General features: G+C 39.9%; 2 protein-coding genes across 3 annotated transcripts in view; both read left to right on the top strand.

Annotated features, from left to right (window-relative positions):
- LOC109964464 (guanine nucleotide-binding protein G(i) subunit alpha-2-like) overlaps positions 1-10,925 on the top strand; it is a 66,315-nt gene extending 55,390 nt beyond the window's left edge. For both annotated transcript variants that reach the window (XM_020607766.1, XM_020607767.1), the window contains exons 4-9: positions 944-1,104; positions 6,694-6,822; positions 8,600-8,729; positions 8,920-9,073; positions 9,735-9,948; positions 10,065-10,925. In XM_020607766.1, the coding sequence (XP_020463422.1) occupies positions 944-1,104; positions 6,694-6,822; positions 8,600-8,729; positions 8,920-9,073; positions 9,735-9,925 (765 nt within the window). In that variant the 3' untranslated portion in view covers positions 9,926-9,948; positions 10,065-10,925. The remainder of the gene's footprint in view (positions 1-943; positions 1,105-6,693; positions 6,823-8,599; positions 8,730-8,919; positions 9,074-9,734; positions 9,949-10,064) is intronic.
- A 3,386-nt stretch (positions 10,926-14,311) lies between these two features.
- LOC109964483 (PAK4-inhibitor inka1-like) lies at positions 14,312-17,243 on the top strand. Its single transcript, XM_020607802.1, has 3 exons — positions 14,312-14,468; positions 14,578-14,616; positions 16,136-17,243. The coding sequence occupies exons 2-3, from the start codon at positions 14,599-14,601 to the stop codon at positions 17,129-17,131; spliced, it is 1,014 nt and encodes a 337-aa protein (XP_020463458.1). The 5' UTR covers positions 14,312-14,468; positions 14,578-14,598; the 3' UTR covers positions 17,132-17,243.
- The last annotated feature ends 5,843 nt before the right edge of the window (positions 17,244-23,086 follow it).

Genomic DNA, 23,086 nt, shown 5'->3' with positions numbered 1-23,086 from the left:
AATCAGTATAATCAAACACAGCTGGACTCAAATGAAGGAGTAGAACCATCTCAGGGATGATCAGATGAAATGGACAGAGCCTAAGTTAAATATATGAGTGTCACAGCAAAGGGTCTGAATACTTATGACCATGTGATATTTCAGTTTTTCTTTTTTAATAAATCTGCAAAAATGTCAAAAATTCTGTGTTTTTCTGTCAATATGGGGTGCTGTGTGTACATTAATGAGGAAAAAATGAACTTAAATGATTTTAGCATATGGCTGCAATATAACAAAGAGTGAAAAATTCAAGGGGGTCTGAATACTTTCTGTACCCACTGTACATAAACAAGAGCCAGCGTTTTTTCTCCTCTTATAGCAAAGTTGGTGTGCTTGTTGAATTTCACCATAACAGTGTTTAAATTTTTATGAGTGAAGTCGTTAGCGATAATGGAAAAATCAATCAGAGTGTGCTGTTAAAACACGTCATATCAGGCTTGGGTGGAGTGCACACAGCTACAGGAACTTCAGATTACATCAAGGTAGTGGTTTTTAAGAAGCACACGCTGGATACCCACAACAACTGTAAGCTAAGTTATGTTGCTGACAACCAGGCACCATAGATATCATCTGAATTATATTGGCCAAACACAGTAAAGGAGAATATTATCAGTAATTTACTAAACTGAAAAAACTTACAATATAGTATTAATTAAATTTTCTTTTTGCTGCTGTTCTGAACTTTGTATTTTACACTTTGCAATAAAAAGTTTATTCATCGCCACCATTACTGGTCCTTGGTGGCCAGATAAGCATAGCAACAAATACACAATAGCAGAAAAAAAAAAAAAAAAAAAAGCTGTGCAGTGTCCTGCTCATTAGCTTTGCTTATTGAGGAAATGTTTCTTCATTTTTAAGAGACCTGCTGTATCCAACGGTGTTTGTCCTTGTCTTTATTTGTCAGGATGATGCCCGCCAACTGTTTGCCCTGTCAGCAGCAGCAGAGGAGCAGGGACTCTTGCCAGAGGACCTGGCCAATGTCATCCAACGACTCTGGGCCGACGGTGGAGTCCAGAGTTGCTTCACACGTGCCCGAGAGTACCAGCTCAATGACTCTGCAGCCTAGTGAGTGCTTTAATAACATAAGATGACACCAGGTTTATTATGTGGGTCTTTGTGTTTCAGCATAATGATAGATGTCAAAATTCAAAGTAATCCGAGCAAACCCATCATTGTCTCCAAACCTCACTGGTAATGTTGTCTCAGAGGGGAAAAGATGATATAATGAGTAGGGGTGTGACAATACATTTGGCCCACGAGACAAGATGATACACAATACTGGGTTCACAAGAATGAAACAAAACAATATTGTAACACCAATTTTAAGAAATCTTCAATGACGAAATATATAACTGGACAAAGTCTTTTATTCGACTGAAAGTCCCAAAGACAATGCAGGTGCATTTTGAAATGTTTTAACTAATCATCTTGTAATGAATGTCACTTCAGTTCTACTTTGAGTATGAATTATCATGTGCAGTAAAAGACTATGTATGTAAGCACTGTAAAAGGCTTTGCCACAGACTCAACTGACTGGCTTCTCTCCTGTGGGATTTCACATGAGTCTCTTCAGACCTTTTAACTGCATGAACTATTCATGAGCTTTTAACTTCTAATTCAAGCTGTGTGTGACTTTCTAACTGAACTCCTTTGCTAATTTCACACTCGCACTCCATCATGCTGGCTGCTGTTCTGGTTCTGTTACATGCTGATGTCACAGGACAGCTTTTCACCTCAATGATGAGTATTGTTGCATTTTATTATTGTGAGATCTTGTGGGACGAGAGCTCGTCACACTCCTAATAACGATATAATTTAGGGTATTTATTGCTGCTCAGCAACAGTGGCTGCTCTGTCTGGATTGAAAACATTACTCAGGGTTTAAAGTTCTCCAGCAGTGCCGCTGTTTTATCGAAATCTGTTTCCCTATCGAGATATGTTTACACCTAACCTCAACCCTAACATTATCCTAACCAGATTCAGAGAGGGGTGGCACATTTGAAATACATGTAAAGGGTCAATTAAAATCGTAGTTTTATTAAATAATAAACCATACAGTATTAAGAATCAAATAGTTTATTATGTGTAAAAATAAGACGGATTTCCTTGCCTAACTTTGGCTGTGCTCCTTATTTACTCCTGTCTGGGGACATCGCTGCTGCAGTTGTTCCCCCCCCACTGAGGCGAATCATGCCAAATACTCAACAACAGAACTGGATCAATGAATATAAATATCATTCATGATATAAAATAAAAATAATTTGACCAAAAGCAATTATAAAGCACCAGCAAATGTTAATTGTTTTTAAGGCAGCAATTTATCATTGTTTTTCATTTACATTCATTAATACTGACAAGCTTTACATTTTGACTCTAACAAGTGTGGATACCCCCCACCCCTTCCTGGCCAACAGTTCAGGCGCAGAAAATTTCCTTGCCTTAAGCTCTGAAGTTCCTGAGGTTACTTGAAGCTAAACACAAACATATAAACACTTGCATGAGTCCAACATAAACAGTAGCGTGCTAAAATATTATGCAGAGCAACAGTACAGAGAACAGCTACAGTTATTAATTGGAAGATGACATAACTCATTTGTTTAAACAGTGGCTTTCACTTTTAAGACCAGTCATGGTGCTAATCTGCAACAGCACAGCCAACCTCGGCCTCTCTCCGCAGGTCTTAATTACCTCAGTGACCCTCATCTCTGAGTGCTCCATTTGTCAGCCACATCATTAAAATGTACCAGTGTAACAACGGAGTGCATGAGGTAATTGTAAGAAACTGCTGGTATCAGGTGAGAGGTGGCTATCACTCTAACCCTCAGGGACACACTGCTGAACTGAAATGGAAATCCAGAGAAAACAGGGAGCCCCAGTTACTTCCGCTACCAGCTGCCTGCAAGTTGCAGCTGTAACTGACGGCACTAATTTCTGTTCTATACACAGAACCTTTGACAATGAATTTGGTTGGTGTACACCTCGAAATTGTGCTGTAAACTGTCAGGAGAGTGTTGTCTTTCACAAATGATTACTTTCAGGCAGGGCATCATTTAAATTACAGGGGGAGTGATATTTTCTGTGTTTGTGCCTCACATTTATCCTGGAGAACAGTGGTGGAAGAAGTACTTTTTGGAAGAAGTATTGTTTAATTAAGTAAACGTAGCAATACCACAGTGTAAAAATACTCTGTTACAATTGAAAGCCTTGCAATCAAAATGTTACTTAAGTAAAAGTACAAAAATATTAGCAGTACCAAAAGTAAAAGTACTCATTAGGCAAAATGGCATAGTTTACATTGATGCACATCATAATATTCAATTATAGTTAGTGTTGTATTATTGTGTACATCACATTTAATGTTTTCGCTGGTACAGGCAGAGCTAATTTTAACAACCTTATGCTTATAACTTGAATTACTGCTGGGTAACTTGTGAATTTTACACCAAGGATCAGTAAACTTTATGATTATACTACAGTGCCTTGCGAAAGTATTCGGCCCCCTTGAACTTTGCGACCTTTTGCCACATTTCAGATTTCAAACAAAGATATAAAACTGTAATTTTTTGTGAAGAATCAACAACAAGTGGGACACAATCACGAAGTGGAACGAAATTTATTGGATATTTCAAACTTTTTTAACAAATAAAAAACTGAAAAATTGGGCGTGCAAAATTATTCAGCCCCCTTAAGTTAATACTTTGTAGCGCCACCTTTTGCTGCGATTACAGCTGTAAGTCGCTTGGGGTATGTCTCTATCAGTTTTGCACATCGAGAGACTGAAATTTTTGCCCAGTCCTCCTTGCAAAACAGCTCGAGCTCAGTGAGGTTGGATGGAGAGCATTTGTGAACAGCAGTTTTCAGTTCTTTCCACAGATTCTCGATTGGATTCAGGTCTGGACTTTGACTTGGCCATTCTAACACCTGGATATGTTTATTTGTGAACCATTCCATTGTAGATTTTGCTTTATGTTTTGAATCATTGTCTTGTTGGAAGACAAATCGCAGTCCCAGTCTCAGGTCTTTTGCAGACTCCATCAGGTTTCCTTCCAGAATGGTCCTGTATTTGGCTCCATCCATCTTCCCATCAATTTTAACCATCTTCCCTGTCCCTGCTGAAGAAAAGCAGGCCCAAACCATGATGCTGCCACCACCATGTTTGACAGTGGGGATGGTGTGTTCAAGGTGATGAGCTGTGTTGCTTTTACGCCAAACATAACGTTTTGCATTGTTGCCAAAAAGTTCGATTTTGGTTTCATCTGACCAGAGCACCTTCTTCCACATGTTTGGTGCGTCTCCCAGGTGGCTTGTGGCAAACTTTAAACAACACTTTTTATGGATATCTTTAAGAAATGGCTTTCTTCTTGCCACTCTTCCATAAAGGCCAGATTTGTGCAGTATACGACTGATTGTTGTCCTATGGACAGAGTCTCCCACCTCAGCTGTAGATCTCTGCAGTTCATCCAGAGTGATCATGGGCCGCTTGGCTGCATCTCTGATCAGTCTTCTCCTTGTATGAGCTGAAAGTTTAGAGGGACGGCCAGGTCTTGGTAGATTTGCAGTGGTCTGATACTCCTTCCATTTCAATATTATCACTTGCACAGTGCTCCTTGGGATGTTTAAAGCTTGGGAAATCTTTTTGTATCCAAATCCGGCTTTAAACTTCTCCACAACAGTATCTCGGACCTGCCTGGTGTGTTCCTTGTTCTTCATGATGCTCTCTGCGCTTTTTATTTGTTAAAAAAGTTTGAAATATCCAATAAATTTCGTTCCACTTCATGATTGTGTCCCACTTGTTGTTGATTGATTCTTCACAAAAAATTACAGTTTTATATCTTTATGTTTGAAGCCTGAAATGTGGCAAAAGGTTGCAAAGTTCAAGGGGGCCGAATACTTTCGCAAGGCACTGTATGTTTTATTTTATTAACCTATTTCTGAAAAATAACTGTAGTTACCAAATACATGTAGTTAGTACAAAGTACAATGTTTTTTTCTGAAATGTAGTGAATTCAAAGTATGAAGTAGCAGAAAATGAAAATTCTCAAGTACAGAAACCTCAAAATTGTAATTCTGTACCGGAACAAAGTTTCTTGTGTATAACATACTTGGCCAATAAAGGTGATTATTATTATCCTTATGTACAGTTACTTTCCACCTCTGCCAGAGAGTGTATGATATAGAGTTTCATCGTGACTTGCAGAGCCCTGAGAGATTTGGTTGCTGTAAGAGAATCCAGCACTAGACTATAATCCATGTCTGATCACCTGCTGAGAGGCAGCGACGGGAAGGGGAAACAAAAGGGAGACTGAGATGGTACAGCTCACATTAACGGAGATCTCCCTTCTCTCACCCTCTGTGTTTGAAAGAAAGGGAAATGTACTGTGCACTGGATCTGGATGCATCTGTCAGGTTAACCTAACATTTTCACTTAGTGACAGTAAAACCCTAATGTGGTTTCTTACTAACAAACTGTTTACTCCAGTGGACTAAAATAAACATTGTGAGGTTTTGCAGCTCTGGTAGAACCTTAAAACCACCACCATTTTGCATTTGATGAGTTTGTGTAACTGTATTTGAGCACCTTTTCTTAGAGTGTAAGCCAACCAAACTCAATTACTCTTCAAGGCTTATAAGCCCAATAGCTTATATGCAATGTTACAATATCTGATGTGTGGACTCTCCCATGGTAACATAATCTGCATAAAATTTGATTGTGATTTTGTATTTAGTGCTTTTATCAGACTATATGCATGCTGGCCTGAAAAATCAAATTGCTTTATTTGGCCATGTTCGCATGCGATCTCTCACACACAGACAGCGACACCCCACATTTTTAATCTTTCAAAATGAATTAAAGCAATGCAGTATTAGATGATAACACAGAGTTCTCAAACTAAAGCAGAATTTCCACAAATTAAATTGAAATACATCAAAGCTATCCTTGTATGTTCATCCACACTAAGAGAAAACTGATAAATTGAAAGAATCTGAAATGAATTGTGTGCTATTTGTGGCTGTCTGCACTGTTCACTGCCTCCAAAGCCATATCGGATGATTTAACCAGAAGTCACTATCTTCTGTGTGTCAGCATTTGGAGAAACGGTTCGGTGTCAATTCGCAGGATTCGGTGTTTGCATCCCTTACCATATAACATCATTTTCAGACTACTGTTGAGGATCACATGGGGCATTTTTACCCTACAAGTGCTCCTTGCCATGATTTCCATGGAGTGAGCAGAGGAAAAGAAAGTCTTGTGTTGTTGTGTGGCAGCACATTGATTCCCCATGTAATCTGACCATAAATTTGAACCGGACTGTGTTGACAGGGAGGGACATTCATAGACCCACACACACACACAGCAGAGCAGAGAAGCAAAGCTCACAGTTGGCTTTACTTTGTTGTTACTTATCTTAGAATATCCTTGAACCAGTGAAATTTCTTCTCCACCCCCTAATGACCTGGTCATACAGCATGAGGTTAATGTACTGTTGCCATTAATTGGTATTGGTGCATAGTATCAAACTGCATTTGCGATTACAATTACCAGAAGGTATCACACAGATACCTGATACTGATATTGGTGCATGTGCATCGTTGCCCTTTGTGAGGGTAGAGGACACCAATCTTGTGTTGTGTGTGTGTGTGTCTTCCTATCAGCTACCTAAATGACCTGGAGAGGATAGGCAAGCCAGATTACATCCCCACACAACAAGATGTGCTACGGACTCGAGTTAAGACCACTGGCATTGTGGAAACACATTTCACCTTCAAAGAGCTGCACTTCAAGTAAGACCTTTTTTTACCGTTTTTCCCAACTGCTTAAGTTCATTTTGTGAAAAGCTACTCAAAAGGTGAAGCAACAAACGTATTTGACCTGCATTAACTGACTGATTCATTATCTGAGTTTCCCTTGAGCCAGTGAGGTTCTGTATATAATAGCCAAGCTGGGCCATCTTCACCACATTAGCAACTGCTTCCGTTAATGTACTCGTATGAAAAGAAGCAGCAGCTGTGAAATAACAGTACACAGTGAAAGCCATATACGTACTCATGGCTCATGGCATGCTTTTCCTTGTTTTTGACTTATCTACAATGTTACAATGGTGAATTATCATATTAGACGTGACCTGAAGCTCAAAAATGAGGTCTACATACATGTGCAGAAGTAACTTGATTTATACATGTCTTGTAAACTCTCGCTCATGAGACTTTTTTTCTAACTAAGCATTATGTGATAGTTTAAGAATTTTCCTTGAATGGGCATAAATCCAGGCCGTTGTGCGTTCATGTGAGCTTGCCCGACATCCACTGGAAATTAGAATGCCGTGGGCTCTTTAATGAGTGATGCTGTTATTTAGACAACAATCTAGAAACTAAACTGATCAGAGAGGATGTGGATCTTTCAGGCTCAGCTCAATGCATTTTTGTTTTAATTGAGGATATACGCAGTAAGGATAATTATAAATGCATCAGAGGAATAACACAACTCGTAAGAAGAGCTGTTGAACCCATTTTGATGTCAGTTCTTTCTTACTGTATCACAGTATTTCAAAATTGTGTATCTTAAGCATACATGAGTGGTTGATGCAGAGTTTTTGACTGTATTTTGACACGGACTGTCAAAAGGATGAAGAAGTCCAGCTGAGGAAAATTAAGCAGTGTTAAATGTGCTTATGAGTTTTGTTTTTACTAAAAATATGTGTTTACCAGGAAACTATTTCCCTTAGCCTTTTGGAAAGTCAATAAAATTCAGAGAAAGGAAAGCATTTGTTTTCCAATTGTGGAGTTGTTGTGTGTGCGTTTCTGTGCATAGTGTGTGTCTGTGTGTAATATTGAAATTTCATATTTATGAACATAGTTTATACTTTTTGTGCAAGTCAAACCAAATCCAACCCGCCTGTGTTACCTACAGCAATGTAAGCGATGCTGGAGATAAACACACTGAGGTAAACAGTCTAAAGTGTGTCACTGTTACAATGAGCTCTTCTTGCTCAGCCTAAAACTGGCAGTCTGACAGGCAAAGTTCTGCTGCTGCTTTTGCCAAATTTTGCAAAGTGAAAACTGCTCAGCAGGAGGATGAAGCGTCATGAAAAAAAAAAATCACTGAGATGCTACAGATGGTTGTGCTCTAGCTTTAGCTGCCAGCTGAAGATCTCACTTTTAGATGTTCAGTCAGGCACGGGCCAGATGAGCATCCTCTCTCAGCCATCTAGGTACCCAACATCTTCATGAATAAGTCATATTGAATCTGAATGAAAAACCTTCTGCTGCCATGCCTCAAGCTGTCTTAAGGCCTCCTGTTACCACAGCAACTGCACTGTGCTAAAATGCCAACAAATGCCAGTAAAATGACAGGGCCTGCACGGCGACTATCCTGCTCTGAAGAACGGAAGAGGCTCAGATGTATCCACAGAAAAGAGGGAGAGAGAGAATATACAGAACATTTTCCAGAGAGACCTGCTTAACGCATCTGTCAGTGAGTTTGTAACAAATGCTTGTCCTGCACTCAGTCCATCTACTTTGTCATAAAAACAGCATGTTTGCACTATGTGTGTCTGCGCAGGATGTTTGACGTTGGAGGCCAGCGGTCTGAAAGAAAGAAGTGGATCCACTGCTTTGAGGGAGTCACAGCCATCATCTTCTGTGTAGCCATGAGCGCTTACGACCTGGTCCTGGCTGAGGATGAGGAGATGGTGAGTTAAGATTCTTCTCCTTTAATTTAAAAACAATAGCTTCACATTCATTTTAGAGTAAAGGCTCTTCCCAAGACTATTTTAAATGGAGAAAGAGGCTGGACTTTCAGTGAACTCACTTCCCTTATGTGTCTTAGTTGTGCTTTCTAATAATCTCTTTATCTCCATATTTGTGGCCCTTCCCACCCAGAACCGGATGCATGAGAGCATGAAGCTGTTTGACTCAATCTGCAACAACAAGTGGTTCACTGAGACGTCCATCATTCTCTTCCTCAACAAGAAGGACCTGTTCGAGGAAAAGATCACCCACAGCCCTCTGACCATCTGCTTCCCTGAGTACACTGGTACAGTGTGAACATTTGTCTATACAAACACAGGCCAGCACTAGCTGATTCACAGAGCTACCTCTTTTCCCCCTGTCTTTATCATATCAAAAACAACTTCCTTGATAAAAATGCAAAACTCAGTTTCAAAGGTTTCAAATGAAACCTTGAAATATAAAAAAGTAAACTGTTGTGATAAGCTGCATGTTCTTCTAATTGTTTCCAGTTAAGTTGTACTTGAATCAGAGTGTAGCCCCAGTTTGCCTCCTATTTGTTACTAATACATTCAAGTCATAGAGTTAAGCATCCATTACTCTAAACATAATTACAGGTTTAAAAAAAAGGTTTAAAATCTTTTTTGTTGTTTGTTGAACAATATTTTTACATCCACAGAGGCTGGACTTTCAGTGAACTCACTTCCCTTATATGCCCTAGTTAGAAGTACTTCCAAATTGTAGAGTTTTTAGAGCATAGCTGATAACTGTAGTTGTATGGAGAAGGATTTCATTCGGCTCATGTAATGGTAATGGATGAGAGGGCCCTGTCTGGGCCTGTGGTGAAGGCAGAATCATGCATAATTAAACTAACATTTATAAAGAAAATGACACTTGACTGCCTCAGCAGATTTTTTTTTTCACAAGCTCAGATTCATTGAGCTGTTCTAGCTTTTCTTTTTCCTCAGGCCCTAATAAGTATGAGGAGGCCCAGGCTTACATCCAGACCAAATTTGAGGACCTAAACAAGAAGAAGGACACCAAGGAAATCTACACCCATTTCACCTGCGCCACAGACACCAAGAACGTGCAGTTTGTGTTTGATGCAGTCACTGATGTCATCATCAAAAACAACCTGAAGGATTGTGGCCTCTTCTAAAAGCCCATCTGAGGAGTGTCAAGGTAGGTTTCAAGAAATGCCTCAAGCACTGGCTCGGCCCTCAGGTCGCAACATATAGAGCCTGTTTGAAATGACTGATGACTGTTTGAATGACTTGTATTTTTTTGTGCTTCATTAGATTACTTGAGCCGTTTGGATGACCACAGATGGAATATGCACACATCATGAATGACTGCACTGGCCAACCACGATTTCTGCTTTGATCTGCTTTTTATAAAGACACCTTTGATCCATGAGACTAAAATCCCGACAAGCCATGCAGAATTTGATCCAGTTGCTCATATTTTAACTCTCTGGGCTATGACCACAAAATCAACATTTATTATTGTATTTTTGCTCTTTTTTTTCTTTTCTTCATTTTCAGTTACTAGATGAGGCAAAGGAAAGCCTGTTATATAAATGCATTGTAGATTCTGATGTGCAAATTATTAAACTTTTAATCACATGAAGCTTGTTTTTTTTTAAGAGATGAAGCACAGGCATGGACAAAATGATAGTGCTTTTTTATAATGTTTACATAAGTTAATCAGTCATAGTCAAACTGCATATTGTTCTGCATGTGTCAACATGACAATTATTAGATCTGTAATCGGCACCAATTATCTAACATTCCTACAAAAATAAAAAAAAAAATAAAATAAAAAAAAAAGTAAAAGTTTTTAAAAAATGTTGCTTCTCATGCAGAGAAAAATTCTAACATGTAAAGTATTTGTGTATCTAACATTGTCCCTTTTTTAGCACAGTTGTTTGTAGTAGTATGTTTCTGCCTTTTTCTGTTTACAGGGATTCCTAGATATGCTTTCAGCACTGTGCATCATAGTTTTCTTCCATTTTTGTGCCTAGCACCTATAAATATACAGTATAGTGATTATCAATGAGATGAAAATCTAATTCAGAAAAAGGTTCATGTTTTGGTAAATATTGAAGTACTTTAAAAGTCCTATATGATTTAATTTAAATAAAAGTAGACACAACCTGACTCTTGCACTTTTTCCTCTGAGTTACGTTTGTGCTGTTGGTGCAACATATTGTATTTTTGTGGTGGACTTGGCAAAGTACACTGACAGCTTCATTTGTTTGACTGCACTGTTGTTAAAAAGGAGGTTGAGATTGCAAACATCAGTATAGTGGGTGTACTGGGGATTTAGAATCATTACTTTCCACAAAATTGCAATATTGTGCCAAAATTAGTTTTGCTGTTTTAGACCATCTTAAATAAAAGAAAAGGTGTTCTAGTAGTGGATCTTTCATCCATGGAGGCTAGAGAGTCAGCAGCCATTATATTATCAACCAAAAGCAACAAATCTATCAAATACACGATGGTGTTTGGTCATAAAAAATTATTACTCCTGCATGTCCTTTGCACAATGGTTTGTGACTGTTGTAACAAGAAAATAAAATGTGTGTGCACTTTCCTTCCAAATCTCAGGTGAAGCTTTTCTCATCACGATCCCATCGATCTCAAACTGCACACAAACGGGTGTCTGATTATATTCTCTAAATGTGGTATGTTAGGAAAACATAAGTCAAGTTGATCCATATATTAGGCTTTTCATCAAACCTTTTAATGTTATTAAAATATCATTAGAAATTACAAAAAAAAAAATCTTTTAACCAAGAACTGAAACACAGCTTCCCTCTGAAGACGGGTCTTTAGACGAGCTTAGGTCGCCATCCAGTGGACACAATAGTTAATGTAAAAAAAAAAAAAAAAAAAAGCCACTGACTTGTTGGTTAGCCTCACTCATCTCAGTTTTTATTTTAGGTGTTATAGGTTAAGTATGACTGTGTTAGTAGTTCATTTCGACTCTGACTCAGACATAATAGTACATTTTAACTAAATGTTGTCAACTACTGACTTTCCAAAAAAACTGATGAGAATTGTTTCTGTAAGTTTTCCATCACGTCAGAGGAATTTGCTGAAAAAAATACTGCTGACATTAAAGCTAAGGGACCAACAGTGGTGTCTTATGTCACTGCAGGTCTTTCTGGGGCCGTTCCCACCTTGGTGGTCGGGAACAAAGAGAAGGGGACCATCAGGAAATTAGAAACACAAAGAGGCAATCAGTGAAATGGGAGCTTGTTTTTGACACAAAGGAGAACATTTAGGTTTGGCTGCTCCTAAACGTTGCACAAGGCTTTAATCACCACTGCTTTGTCAGTCAGTTTGATATCATGTGCCACTGGCATGCGTCACCTGGAAGTTGTCTCCCAGTGTAAACTGATTTACCCAGTGTCACCCAGACACAGATCACAGGAACACACACCAGTGGCAATGAACAAGAACGAACAATATTCATAGACATAAAAACAACATGTATATACTATATAAAAAAAATACAAACATATAAAAGCAAATTAATTATACTTGTAAAAGGAAAAAAGTAGTAGGTCAAGCCATTATTGTCATCCTGTGCATGAAAAAGTGGGGGGAACACCACCACTTAATATGGTTGGATTCAGTTTCCTAAGCCTTCAGCTGTGCTTTCTCTAGAGGGCACTGCAGTTCTGTGTCTGAAGACTCCACCAGTTGTTCATCCAGCCTCTGCACAGAACATCTGGCTTGAAAACCTGTAACTATAACATTTTATTTTTGTGTACCACACGGTGAAAGAATACAACCTTGTATTCTGATATGACAGGTTGGATGGTTTTGATTTTGTATGGGCTTATTAATTAGTAATGCACTGATGCTACGACTCAGTAAGACCTGTAAGAGTGAGTAACAGTGATGTACAGGTCGGGCTGGATTCAACAAGAAATAATGATGTAAACATGTTTTGTGCCTCAGAGTTGAAAGCTGTGGCTGTGATGTGAAAAAACTGACAACACATCACTATGAGTATGAAATCAAGTATTATAATAGAAAGAGCAAACTATTCATCAGTGACCATAATGGACATGGATTGTGTTCAAGTACCAACTCATACAATCGTTAAATCCATTAGGCATTGACAAGAGCAGCGATGCAGGTCTGCCTCTGTAGAAAATTGAAATAATCACATTTCCATTAGCAGCCAAGTGTACTTAATGCATAATGTGGAGTGCACTGCATGTGCTCTTCGGGTAACAATCCTTAATAACAGAATCTTCTTTTAGAAACATAATGTTGGTAAAAGTGAAGGCCTGGCACTCTGCGTCCTGCACTCTGTCACATGGTTATTTTCATGCTCATTGGTATTTATCTGTCATTGGGAAAAATCACATGACCACTCAGATGTGAAGTTTTAAAATGACTGAGACTAAATGTGGTGAAGTCCAACATCATGCTATCGAAAGCTGTGTTCCACATGTGCCACTGGGTCATATTGGTGGAACAGGTTGGGACATGCTACAGGTACCATTGTGTTAATGTGGAGCTGCTGTGGAGAGAAATCTGTACTTGAACAGTGGGCTATCAAGTCTACATTACTCCCCATCAGTAATGAGCAGTTTCATTTGCATAAGCATCCATTCACTGAATAATGTGAATGGACAGTTGAGTGCCAAACGACTGTCAGATTAACAAGCCCATTGCTCCATTAGAGAGCAGATGATCACGTTTACGTTTAGTTGTGTTGTTTACATGATTATTTAGTGATTTACAACCGAACCATCAGTAGGACATGCTTTACTAAATGGACAGCTAGCCAGAAGGAGGCACAGAGTTTTAAATTCATATTCCAATATAACCGTAAATCAATCTAAGCAAAAGAGGTGTGCTAAATAATTGTCTCACCTGCATTGTCATAGAATGTAGTTGATCTAAATAAATAAATGAAACGGATATATGCTGTTTTTCTTTCTTCTTTTTTGACAATAGTAAATAGAATATCTTTAGATATTAAGCTATCGTTATTATTGGGATGTCAGCAGCTCTGCATCATATTGCAATAAATTAAATCTTGGATAGACACACACACAAAGATTTAAGCTTCCAGACTCAAAACCAGCTTAAATTATATCAAAATGTGATGGAAGTGAACAACTTGAAGTGAAATCAATCAGTGCCATAGATAGATAGATTGACAGGGGAGGTATTTATCTGACTGAGAGAGGAAACAACAAGGCAGAGGTTCGGGCATGTTATTTATATAGCATGTTTCATACACAGGCAAAGAAAAGCTAAAATCCAATATAAACAATAAAATCAGTTAAGACAAAATGAGGAAACAACCTTATTAAATAAAATAAAATGGAAAATAAAAACATCCCCCCAGTCGTTCTATTTCGCCCTCTCTAACACGACTTGTTAAGCTACTTTGAAACAGAACAGACATGTTTTAATCCTGTGCTGCTCTGGTTGCGTCCTCCTTGCATCTCCTCGGTTTCCTGCGCGCTGATTGGCTCATTCAGACCCAGGTCGTTCTCACTGGCTGCTGAGCGCGGAGCTGTAAAAGGCGGCGAGCAAGGCTGAAGTCTTCACTTAGCACATCTGCCTCTGGGCCAGCGGCTGGAGCCAGAAACACGGCGAACCGATCCGGGACGGGTCCCTCTTTACAGGACGAATGATATCCTTCGGACGGAAGACGCCACGTTGGAAGTGAGTGTTGTCTGCCTGCGTTGCTCGTCTTTATATGAAGATTTCTGCTTTTACTAAGGTGTTAGGTTTGTGATCTTGTTCTAAAAGTAGCCTGTAACTTTTATTGCAGAAACTGAGCTTTAACCTGCAGATGAAAGGAAAAGAAATGGTAAGTTCGTTTCCAGTTTATGTGCTTTTTTGTGCATCCGTATAAAAAGTTGAACGACGTTACTTTTGACTATTATTTGATCATGCGGGCTGCGGGTTTTTTTTTATGAACAGCAATGTTTACTTTTACCTGACTAGAATGTCAGTCCGGTGACGTTAGTCTTTCAAACATACAGCGGCCAAATCACTGCAGTAGAAGCCTGGAGGCCAGTGATGCTCAGATGCCTCAATTCTTGTTTGCACGCAACATTTGTTTGGAATAAATAATTATTCTTTCACTAGAGATATGCAGCATATGGAGACATCTGTTAAAGGGGCATTCATTTATTATGAATATATAAACATAAGCTCAATTTGGGATCATTATTTGGTGAATCATTTTGTAAAGTTTTTTTTTTTTATGAATCACGTTTCTGGCTCTGGTTATGACCATATGCCTCTCAGGTACTTTCTCAAGTTCTTGCAACATCTAGCAGAGTTATGATGAAAACAAAATGGGGACAGAAGGTCAAATACTTTGACAATGTAGAGAGAGAAGTCCTGTGGCTTTGGAGATGACACCACTGGAGTAAAGAAATGTGCTGTTATGTTGACTTGTGCTGGGAACTGACTTCAGCCTTAGCCCGTGTGTCTCTTCTCCTCATTCTGCTTACATATCTAGGTGAACTCAGTCTCTTATGTTGTGGCAACATCACACTGGAGTTTTACAGTGTTGTTCTCAGTTCAGTTAAAACATTTACATGAAGCAAAATTTGTGAATGTTAATCATGCAAAAACCATATTCAGAGAGCAAACATGCCTAAATGTTAAAGAGTATGGGACATTGACTTTTTTTTCTTTGCTTCATTTCTACTCTTAAACTCTCCCACACTGTCACATGATCTCCTGTGCCCCGCTTGTGTTTGAAAGTGAGCTACCGTTGCTCGCTGGCTGATTCTGATCAATAAGCATGATGAGTCACAGACAAAATAATTGTACTATATGCCTTAATATGTCACTGGTGACGTTCATAGGCAGGACCCCTGTAATTAAATCAAGAGCCCCAGGGCCCCCCAGTTTCTCCTTGATATACTGCAGATGTTTGGCCCTGGAGTTGTGTCACTATAGCTGAGTTTAGGCACAGATCTCTCTGTACCAACATCTGTCTGGGATTTCAGTTGAATCACTCCTGAGCAAATGAAAACAGGGTGTTGACTCATGTTGTTGGTGTGGCTGAGTAAATTAACAAACACCGTACATTTGCTCTGTGTTGAAATCTGTCTGATGAAGAAGCTTTGAGCAACAGGTCGGGAGGCCTTCAGGATTACAATAAGAAAGGAGGTGTTCACCCATTGGTCAAAAGAAAACTTTGCACTAGCAAGTCTGAGCGTGCCCATGACAGAGTCCCTGTAATACTCTGCATTTACTCTTCTTATTATGCTTTGGCATTTCCAGTCACCTGTCTCTCATCACTGCATGTACTGATGTGCTGTGATTTACTGTCAAACCTTTTTCTGACTCCTCTTCTTTTGTGTCCACAGCTTTGCCTACGTGACTCTGGCGACTGCTTACGGGAGCAGACGCAGTACATGATGAGGTCACTGCAAGACCTGAAACAACTGCGGAGGACCTGCCCAGCAGCCAGGAAACCCCTCGCTCCCATCAATACCCAGTCTCCGGCATTAGCTTTGCATTCTGCACTGGCGCATGCTTGTCAGCAGCGAGCATTGCAACGAGAACAGCGCATACGGCTGCGGATGTCTGACGCCAGCACAGCCAGTTCCTGTGACTCCACCTGCTTCCTGGAAAGTCCTCTGGAGGAGGAGGAGGAGGGTGACGACTCAGGCACTCAGCTGGGCCTGAGCTTCAGACTAAGTCTGGGCTCTCCCTGCAGTCAGAAGAGTCTGGAGTTTGATTCAGGTTACTCTGAAGGATCGTGGCAGGATGAAGGCGTTGTTCTCAGGAGGACAAGGAATGTGCGGGTGTCTTCGTCGGCCTGCCTCCGCACAAACAGAGCACCAAGTGGACGTATCCGGCCTAAATCCACATCTGACGCCTGTCTAGAGAGGTGGACATCGTTTGAAGTCAGTGACCCAGAGGACTGGACAAACTCGTTGTTGACCAGGGGACGCAACCGTCACCCACTGGTTCTGGGAGACAACAGCTTTGCAGACCTCATACAGAACTGGATGGACTTGCCAGATTGCCCTGAGCCCACAGAGCTGAAGACGGTTTCAAGACATCGACTTGGAAGAGGTTTCTTTGTCAACATGAGAAAGAAACTAGCTGGGTTTTCTAAGAGCGTGGAGGACAGAGTGAGGATGCGATCCACAGACTCAGCTCATGTTAACAGAACTGCAAATGCTCCAAAACGTCTGTCCTGTCCAGCTGTGGCATCACAGGCCAAAGTCCCCTTTTTCCACCAGTCCCACTCAGGCATCAATGAGCTGGACACAGACTTTTACAACTTTGCAGCCCTCTTGAAATCAGGCAGCCGAAAGCCCATAATCTGCAAAGATATCATTGGCTACATCTGACGTGTTTGTTTTTATGTAAAGACTCAGAGTCACTTTATTTTCAAATGAATGTGTTGTTTTTTTTCACTTTTTTATATGCTGTGATTTAGAAATAAAACTTGTCACAACTCTACATACTCTCATTTGTATTATTTGTTTTGCATGTGACACAGGATATGTGTTAAATAATATCACTTTGAATTCCCAGAATACATCTCTTGTCTGAGTTTCTTTACAGCTTGTTACAATCAAACAGCTACTCCCCGGTGCCAGATTAGTTAAAGGAGGCTTTTACTATCTCTGCAGTAAAGCAAGTGTGTGGGTTCATTTGTTTTCATTATAAATTTAATACTTTGGGTACACATGACAGAGTTTGTAGCTGTGTGGTTTAGTGTAATCAGTGTATAATAAAAAAGATAAATTGAAATCATAATATCTCAGATGTGCAGACTTGTTCCAGGACTAATAAGGACACGAGGGTCGGTAAAGTCCATTTTAGGACACATTTTGAAGCACACCCATTAGATACCACTGGACCCTGATCTCAGAAAAGTTCTGTTCTTGCTCAAGAAAAAGTTGAATCCTTTGGAGAGGCTTTGAACAGGACAGCGTGGCTATTTACAGGCCAGAAACGGGGGCTGTATCAACACGGACCCTGTGTATGTCTGCTGAGATAATTCCCCTTGTGTCCATGCAGAAAGAGGTGAAGAGAGGCAAAGCAGCTGGTCACAGACAGAGCAAAAGTTTACTCTCCCCTTTGCCTTATGAAGCAGAACATCTCACTAACAGGGCCCTGCCTCATTTAACCTGGTCTCTGCTGTTATTATGGACTAGCCTAAATGGGTGGTACCAAGTCATCTGCAAACCTTGCTAATGGTGCTATTAGTCCTTGACTCAGTGAATTAAGCAGAAACACCCTAATACAAAGACATGACACATATACCAAGATAAGCTAATGATCACTTCAGCTTTACATATTCGCTTTGTTCATCAATTCAGAGGAGAAATGGCACTAGACATTATAAAGATAAAGAAATTTTCCAAAACCAATTTCCCATGCTCTCTGCTGCAGTCGCTCTCACCAATCATGTCTGATAACACATGGGAGGTTAAAGAAGAGAGGCGGTTCTCTCTGGGCGCTGTTTGTTAAGCCTCCAGGTCTCCTGTTGAATACTATTGTGGCACAGTGCTGAGCACTCTGCTGGGTGATAATGACCTCTGATTAGGACACAGCGACAACAGTCGCACGACAGTGACAGTTTGTAAAAGTGTGTAACAACCAGTGAAAGCAAAATAAAGAAAAACAAATGATCTGAGCGCCTTCTTTTTCTTGCTGCTGATTTTCCTCTTAGACACACACTGGTTCCCACAGTTTGCAGCTGGATAAGTCCACCAATACATCACCTTCTCCTGCTGGCTGAGAGTCAGGAGGGAAAAGGGATGAGAGGAGAGGAAAGAGGAAGCAGTGGTTCCACATTACTCAAACTAATCTCAGCAGCAGATAATCTCCAGAGAAGATGTATGTGTATAAGCAGACGTATAGTACATGCAAAGCATTATAACGAGGGAAATTAATGTTTTTACAACTGTAAACTAAATTTTACACTAATGCACATTTTAATAAATAATTAAAATGAGGTGGAAAAAAATATGCAAAAACTGCAATAGCAAAATGTGGTGTTTAAGTCACTGCATTCAATATGTTGGTTCTGGTATATATATTAAAAATCAACTGCACCTTACAGAGGCCAGAATTTGTCATATTATTTCCAGAAAAAATGTGGTACAGATACTCATATGATAAAACATCAGGTTAGTGATTCTTTGTGAGAACTGTGCCCATGCAAACAGTTCACATGCAAATTGGACAACCGCTGCAGAAGAACATGTCACACTTGAACCATTTATTAACTAAACAGTAACAAACTGCTGCTTAGCCAATACATTTTGATTTGTATTTCAGTAAAGGCAGTAACATGAATGATGTCGATGATGCAGGCTGAAGTTAAACAGAATTATTCTCGCTAGACATGTCATCAGCTATTGCCGCATCAGTTTGTGGAGGCAGCCTTCTCAGTTTATCTAACACCCTTGTTGTCTCTATATCTGACCATGTGTTCTGTAGTTTATCAGTTTCATTCTACATTGCATGACAAACTGTTTTATATAACATTTAAACCCCAATTTTATCAGACTTGCTTGTCCAATTTCTTGAAGCTGACACTGCAGATAATTTTTTTCTTCTCCAGCTTTTAATCTCACTCTCTGCACTCCTGCTCTGTTCACAACATGACAAAAGGCTAAACATGGTCTGCAACTTTCTTTACAGCTGACCTTTGCAGCGTTGTTTGTTAAACCACCAGATTGTCTGCTTGATCAATATCAGCCCTCATTTGCCCATATGTGGACAGAAGCTGTGTGTGAGGACACCTGCACTTCATCCGAATGCCTTGCATTTAAATACCATTGTACCTGGACTTAATGGGACTATTGATGTGTAAACAGTGACAATTAGACAGCAATCATAGCTGCTTTATTCTGTCACCATTGCTATGTTAATGAATCTAAACTTGCCATCAGAGGGATCTTGTTCATTGGACACAGGAGGACTGTTCAATAACCACCAGAAAGGGATAGTTTGAATATGACTTAGCTTTCAGACTATAGAGGATAAACAATGACTACCACCCACAGTCTGCTTATAACGAGTCAGACTCTCTTAGTACCAGCTGGCATAAACAGTATTCATGACTCTGGGACACAAGATGATATAAAGCAGATCTGCTGAGGCATCACAGGCCACCCCACTTGGACACAGTGGACACAACAAATCTCCTGTTAATTAAAGCTGGTGCTGAGGGTTTTATTTCTGCTCCTCATAGATAGGTGCCACTGTAACCATGAACTCATGTTCACTAATCCCCAACTCCCATCACCCTTGTTGTAACTATCCCCTGTGTAAACAGAGGTAGGAGACGGGCCGTGACTTTAAATTTGGCAAACTCCTCGGCTCTGTGATTCTTGTGTTTGACTAAAACAAGCTGTAATTACTGTGTAGAGGTTAGTTGTCTCTTTTAGAAGACTAAAAGTGGGAGCAAGTGGTGGGAAGTTGATGAATGACAATGAGCTGTGAAGTTTGCTGCTCAGTAATCACATCCAGTCAGAGCTCACTATACCTTTTTGAACACTATATAAAATGGATGTCATTGCTGGGTCAAGTGACGCTTGTTTTTGGTAAAAGAAAACAGAGGAATCTCTAAAAAGCTTTCACGGTGGTTTTGTCAGCCTGTTAGACAAAAAAAATTTGTTACAAGGCGTTGTGAATTTTTTATTTTTATTTTTAATTTTTGTTAAGAATAAAGGAACCATTCTCACCCAATGTCAGCTGGGATAGGCTCCAGCCCCCACCCCCACCCCCCCCCCCCCGCCTTATTCAGGAATAATTTTTATTTTTAATTTTTGTTAAGAATAAAGGAACCATTCTCACCCAATGTCAGCTGGGATAGGCTCCAGCCCCCACCCCCACCACCACCCCCCGGCTTTATTCAGGAATAAGCGGTATAGATAATGGATGGATGGAAGGATGGATAAAGGAACCATTGTTTTATTTTTCCAATCTTTATTTACATCGGGGGCTGCTGATCTGTGACTGATTCCATAACAAACACTGTCGCTGAGAAGTTACAGCAAAATAACACGATGTGGCTGTTGTAGTATTTTGCTGGAAGCAACTTGGCATCATATGCTGCTTCTAGAGAAAGTTGGATTTCATTCAAGAGAATAGAAGCTATAGTGGACAACCAGTTACACTGTCTAATAATGTTTAGGAGAGCTTTGATTCAGACAAAATATCTACAGTATGATGCTGTGTTGAGTTTAAAATAGCTGAGTTATGTGCTGGACAAATGCCCAGCAGCGTTTGGTTTCCATAGCTGTCACAGAACCAGACGGAGATGAAACGCCTGTCTGCTGTACAGCCAGAAAGCTGCTCTGTCACAGATAGAGAGAATCAACTTATCACCTTATGTTGTCTTTACTGAAGAGGGACTCCTCTTCTGAGACATATGCACACACGCAGGCTATTCTTATTAGCCTATCAACTATAGACAGTGGCACAGGACATGAAGTGTGGGGCCTGCAGCCTGACAAAGAATGAACATGATTAATGTTCTTTTTTGTTTTCTTTCCTTTTTGGCTATAAAACTCAGTCATCAGTTCATATTCTACTGCATCACTCCCCCATTATAACCTGGCCAGGAGTAAAAAAATAATAATTTCCAGTCATTAATTTACTGCTGGTCCTATTTTGATGCTTTTATATCTTAATATTGTACAAACATCTGCCAGTGCACCCCTGAAGCAGAAATCCAGAGTGAAAGTGCTTCACTGTAACTGAAATTATCATCAGATATTTAGTCATTTGAACCTTTGAAAAATAATAAAATCATAATTATTTAAAGCCCCTCATGATGCACATTTTCTTTTTCTGTGTGTATACAGTGTATCATGCAATCCAGATCCACCGGAGTATCAAATTATCCTCCTCTTTGCTGTGGCCTGAACAGGAAACCTTCACACGGGCTTTATTTAGAAACCACACAGCTGCCTTCTTCTTCAGCTTGCTATAAACTGGACCAGGGGGTTCATGGGAATCATAACAGATGAGATGACACAGGCAACATATCCCAGAAGGCTTTGCTTTAGTTCCCAAGGCCAAACAGAGCCTCTTAGGTCAAACCCTACTTCCTCTATCCTGTACAACACATGGCTTTTCAAGCAAACCCAGAAACCCATAGTATAAATAAAACTGCCTCATTAGAGGCTAAAGGGGCAAACTGTTTTGTTCCAGTTACTAATTGGCTTTATCACTATAAGTTCCATTTATCATATCTCATTCAGTGATTATTAAATGAACAAGCAAGAAAAAGGCACCTAACCAAAGCAAAACACAATCATTTTGAATGCCTGCAAAATCAGCACAGTTGGTGCAGAAAACCAATATTAATAACATGTATAATAATGATGATAGATTTATTCCCTGTGTTATCAATTCACCATGTGCATGATAGTGTTCATCTTTACGTAAGCTGTTTTTCCTGCGCTATTTCTAGTTTATGTCAAATTAGTCATTGTTTGCTGTTCAACAGATTTTTAAGCTTGAATAAACAACAGCCATCTCTGGAATGTCGTGTTATTCTATTCTTACTGTGAATTCCATGATCCTCAGGACCTGCCTGAACCTGCACTGCTTCATGTCCCGGTTCACCCACATTTGGCTCAGCAAAACAGCCACAGGCCTCTGTATAGTGTGCGACCGGCTCGTTCACAGAGCTGAGCTGAGCCTGCTTGGAAGAGCAGAGAAAACACCAAAGGAAAGGGAATGGAAAAAACATTAATTTCTCTGGAGACAATTTATGGGTTCTCTAGTTCTTGCAGGGCCTTATGTTTCAGCGCTCCAATGAAACAGCAATTTCCCCTTCTTTGTCTAGAGCCCACAAGGTTCTTCTGGAAAAGGCAGTTGTCTGAAACATTGTGGGACAGAGACTCATATTTGTGACTGTTTTTACAGATACATAAAGTTGAAAGTTTACTGTTCACAGCTTTCTGTCACTTTGTAGGGCTATAATGGGAACAGAAGATTTTCCAACAAAGCCTATGGAAGATGCCACATATGGCAGCCTAATACCCTCGCCGCATTCCTTCATGTTTTTCTTGTGGCACGATGCAAGTGTGAGAGTGTCTGGGGCCATTCAGAGTCTTTTCACAACCACATGGCCCAATCTGTGTTTGTAGTCACACAGGCGAGGCATGGACACCAACAGCCCGGTTAAGTCAAACACATGCTTTCACTTCCAAAAACAAATATTCACACTTGCATACACACAAACATTGTCACATAGTTTACCTTGACACAATAAACACAGAGGGCCTCAGTCAATAAACCAGAATCTCCTCTGAATTTGCATGGACCCAGAA

This window comes from Monopterus albus, unplaced genomic scaffold, assembly GCF_001952655.1.
Source record: "Monopterus albus unplaced genomic scaffold, M_albus_1.0 scaffold89.1, whole genome shotgun sequence".
NCBI lineage: Eukaryota > Metazoa > Chordata > Actinopteri > Synbranchiformes > Synbranchidae > Monopterus > Monopterus albus.
This window is presented reverse-complemented; position numbering and strand designations above follow the sequence as displayed.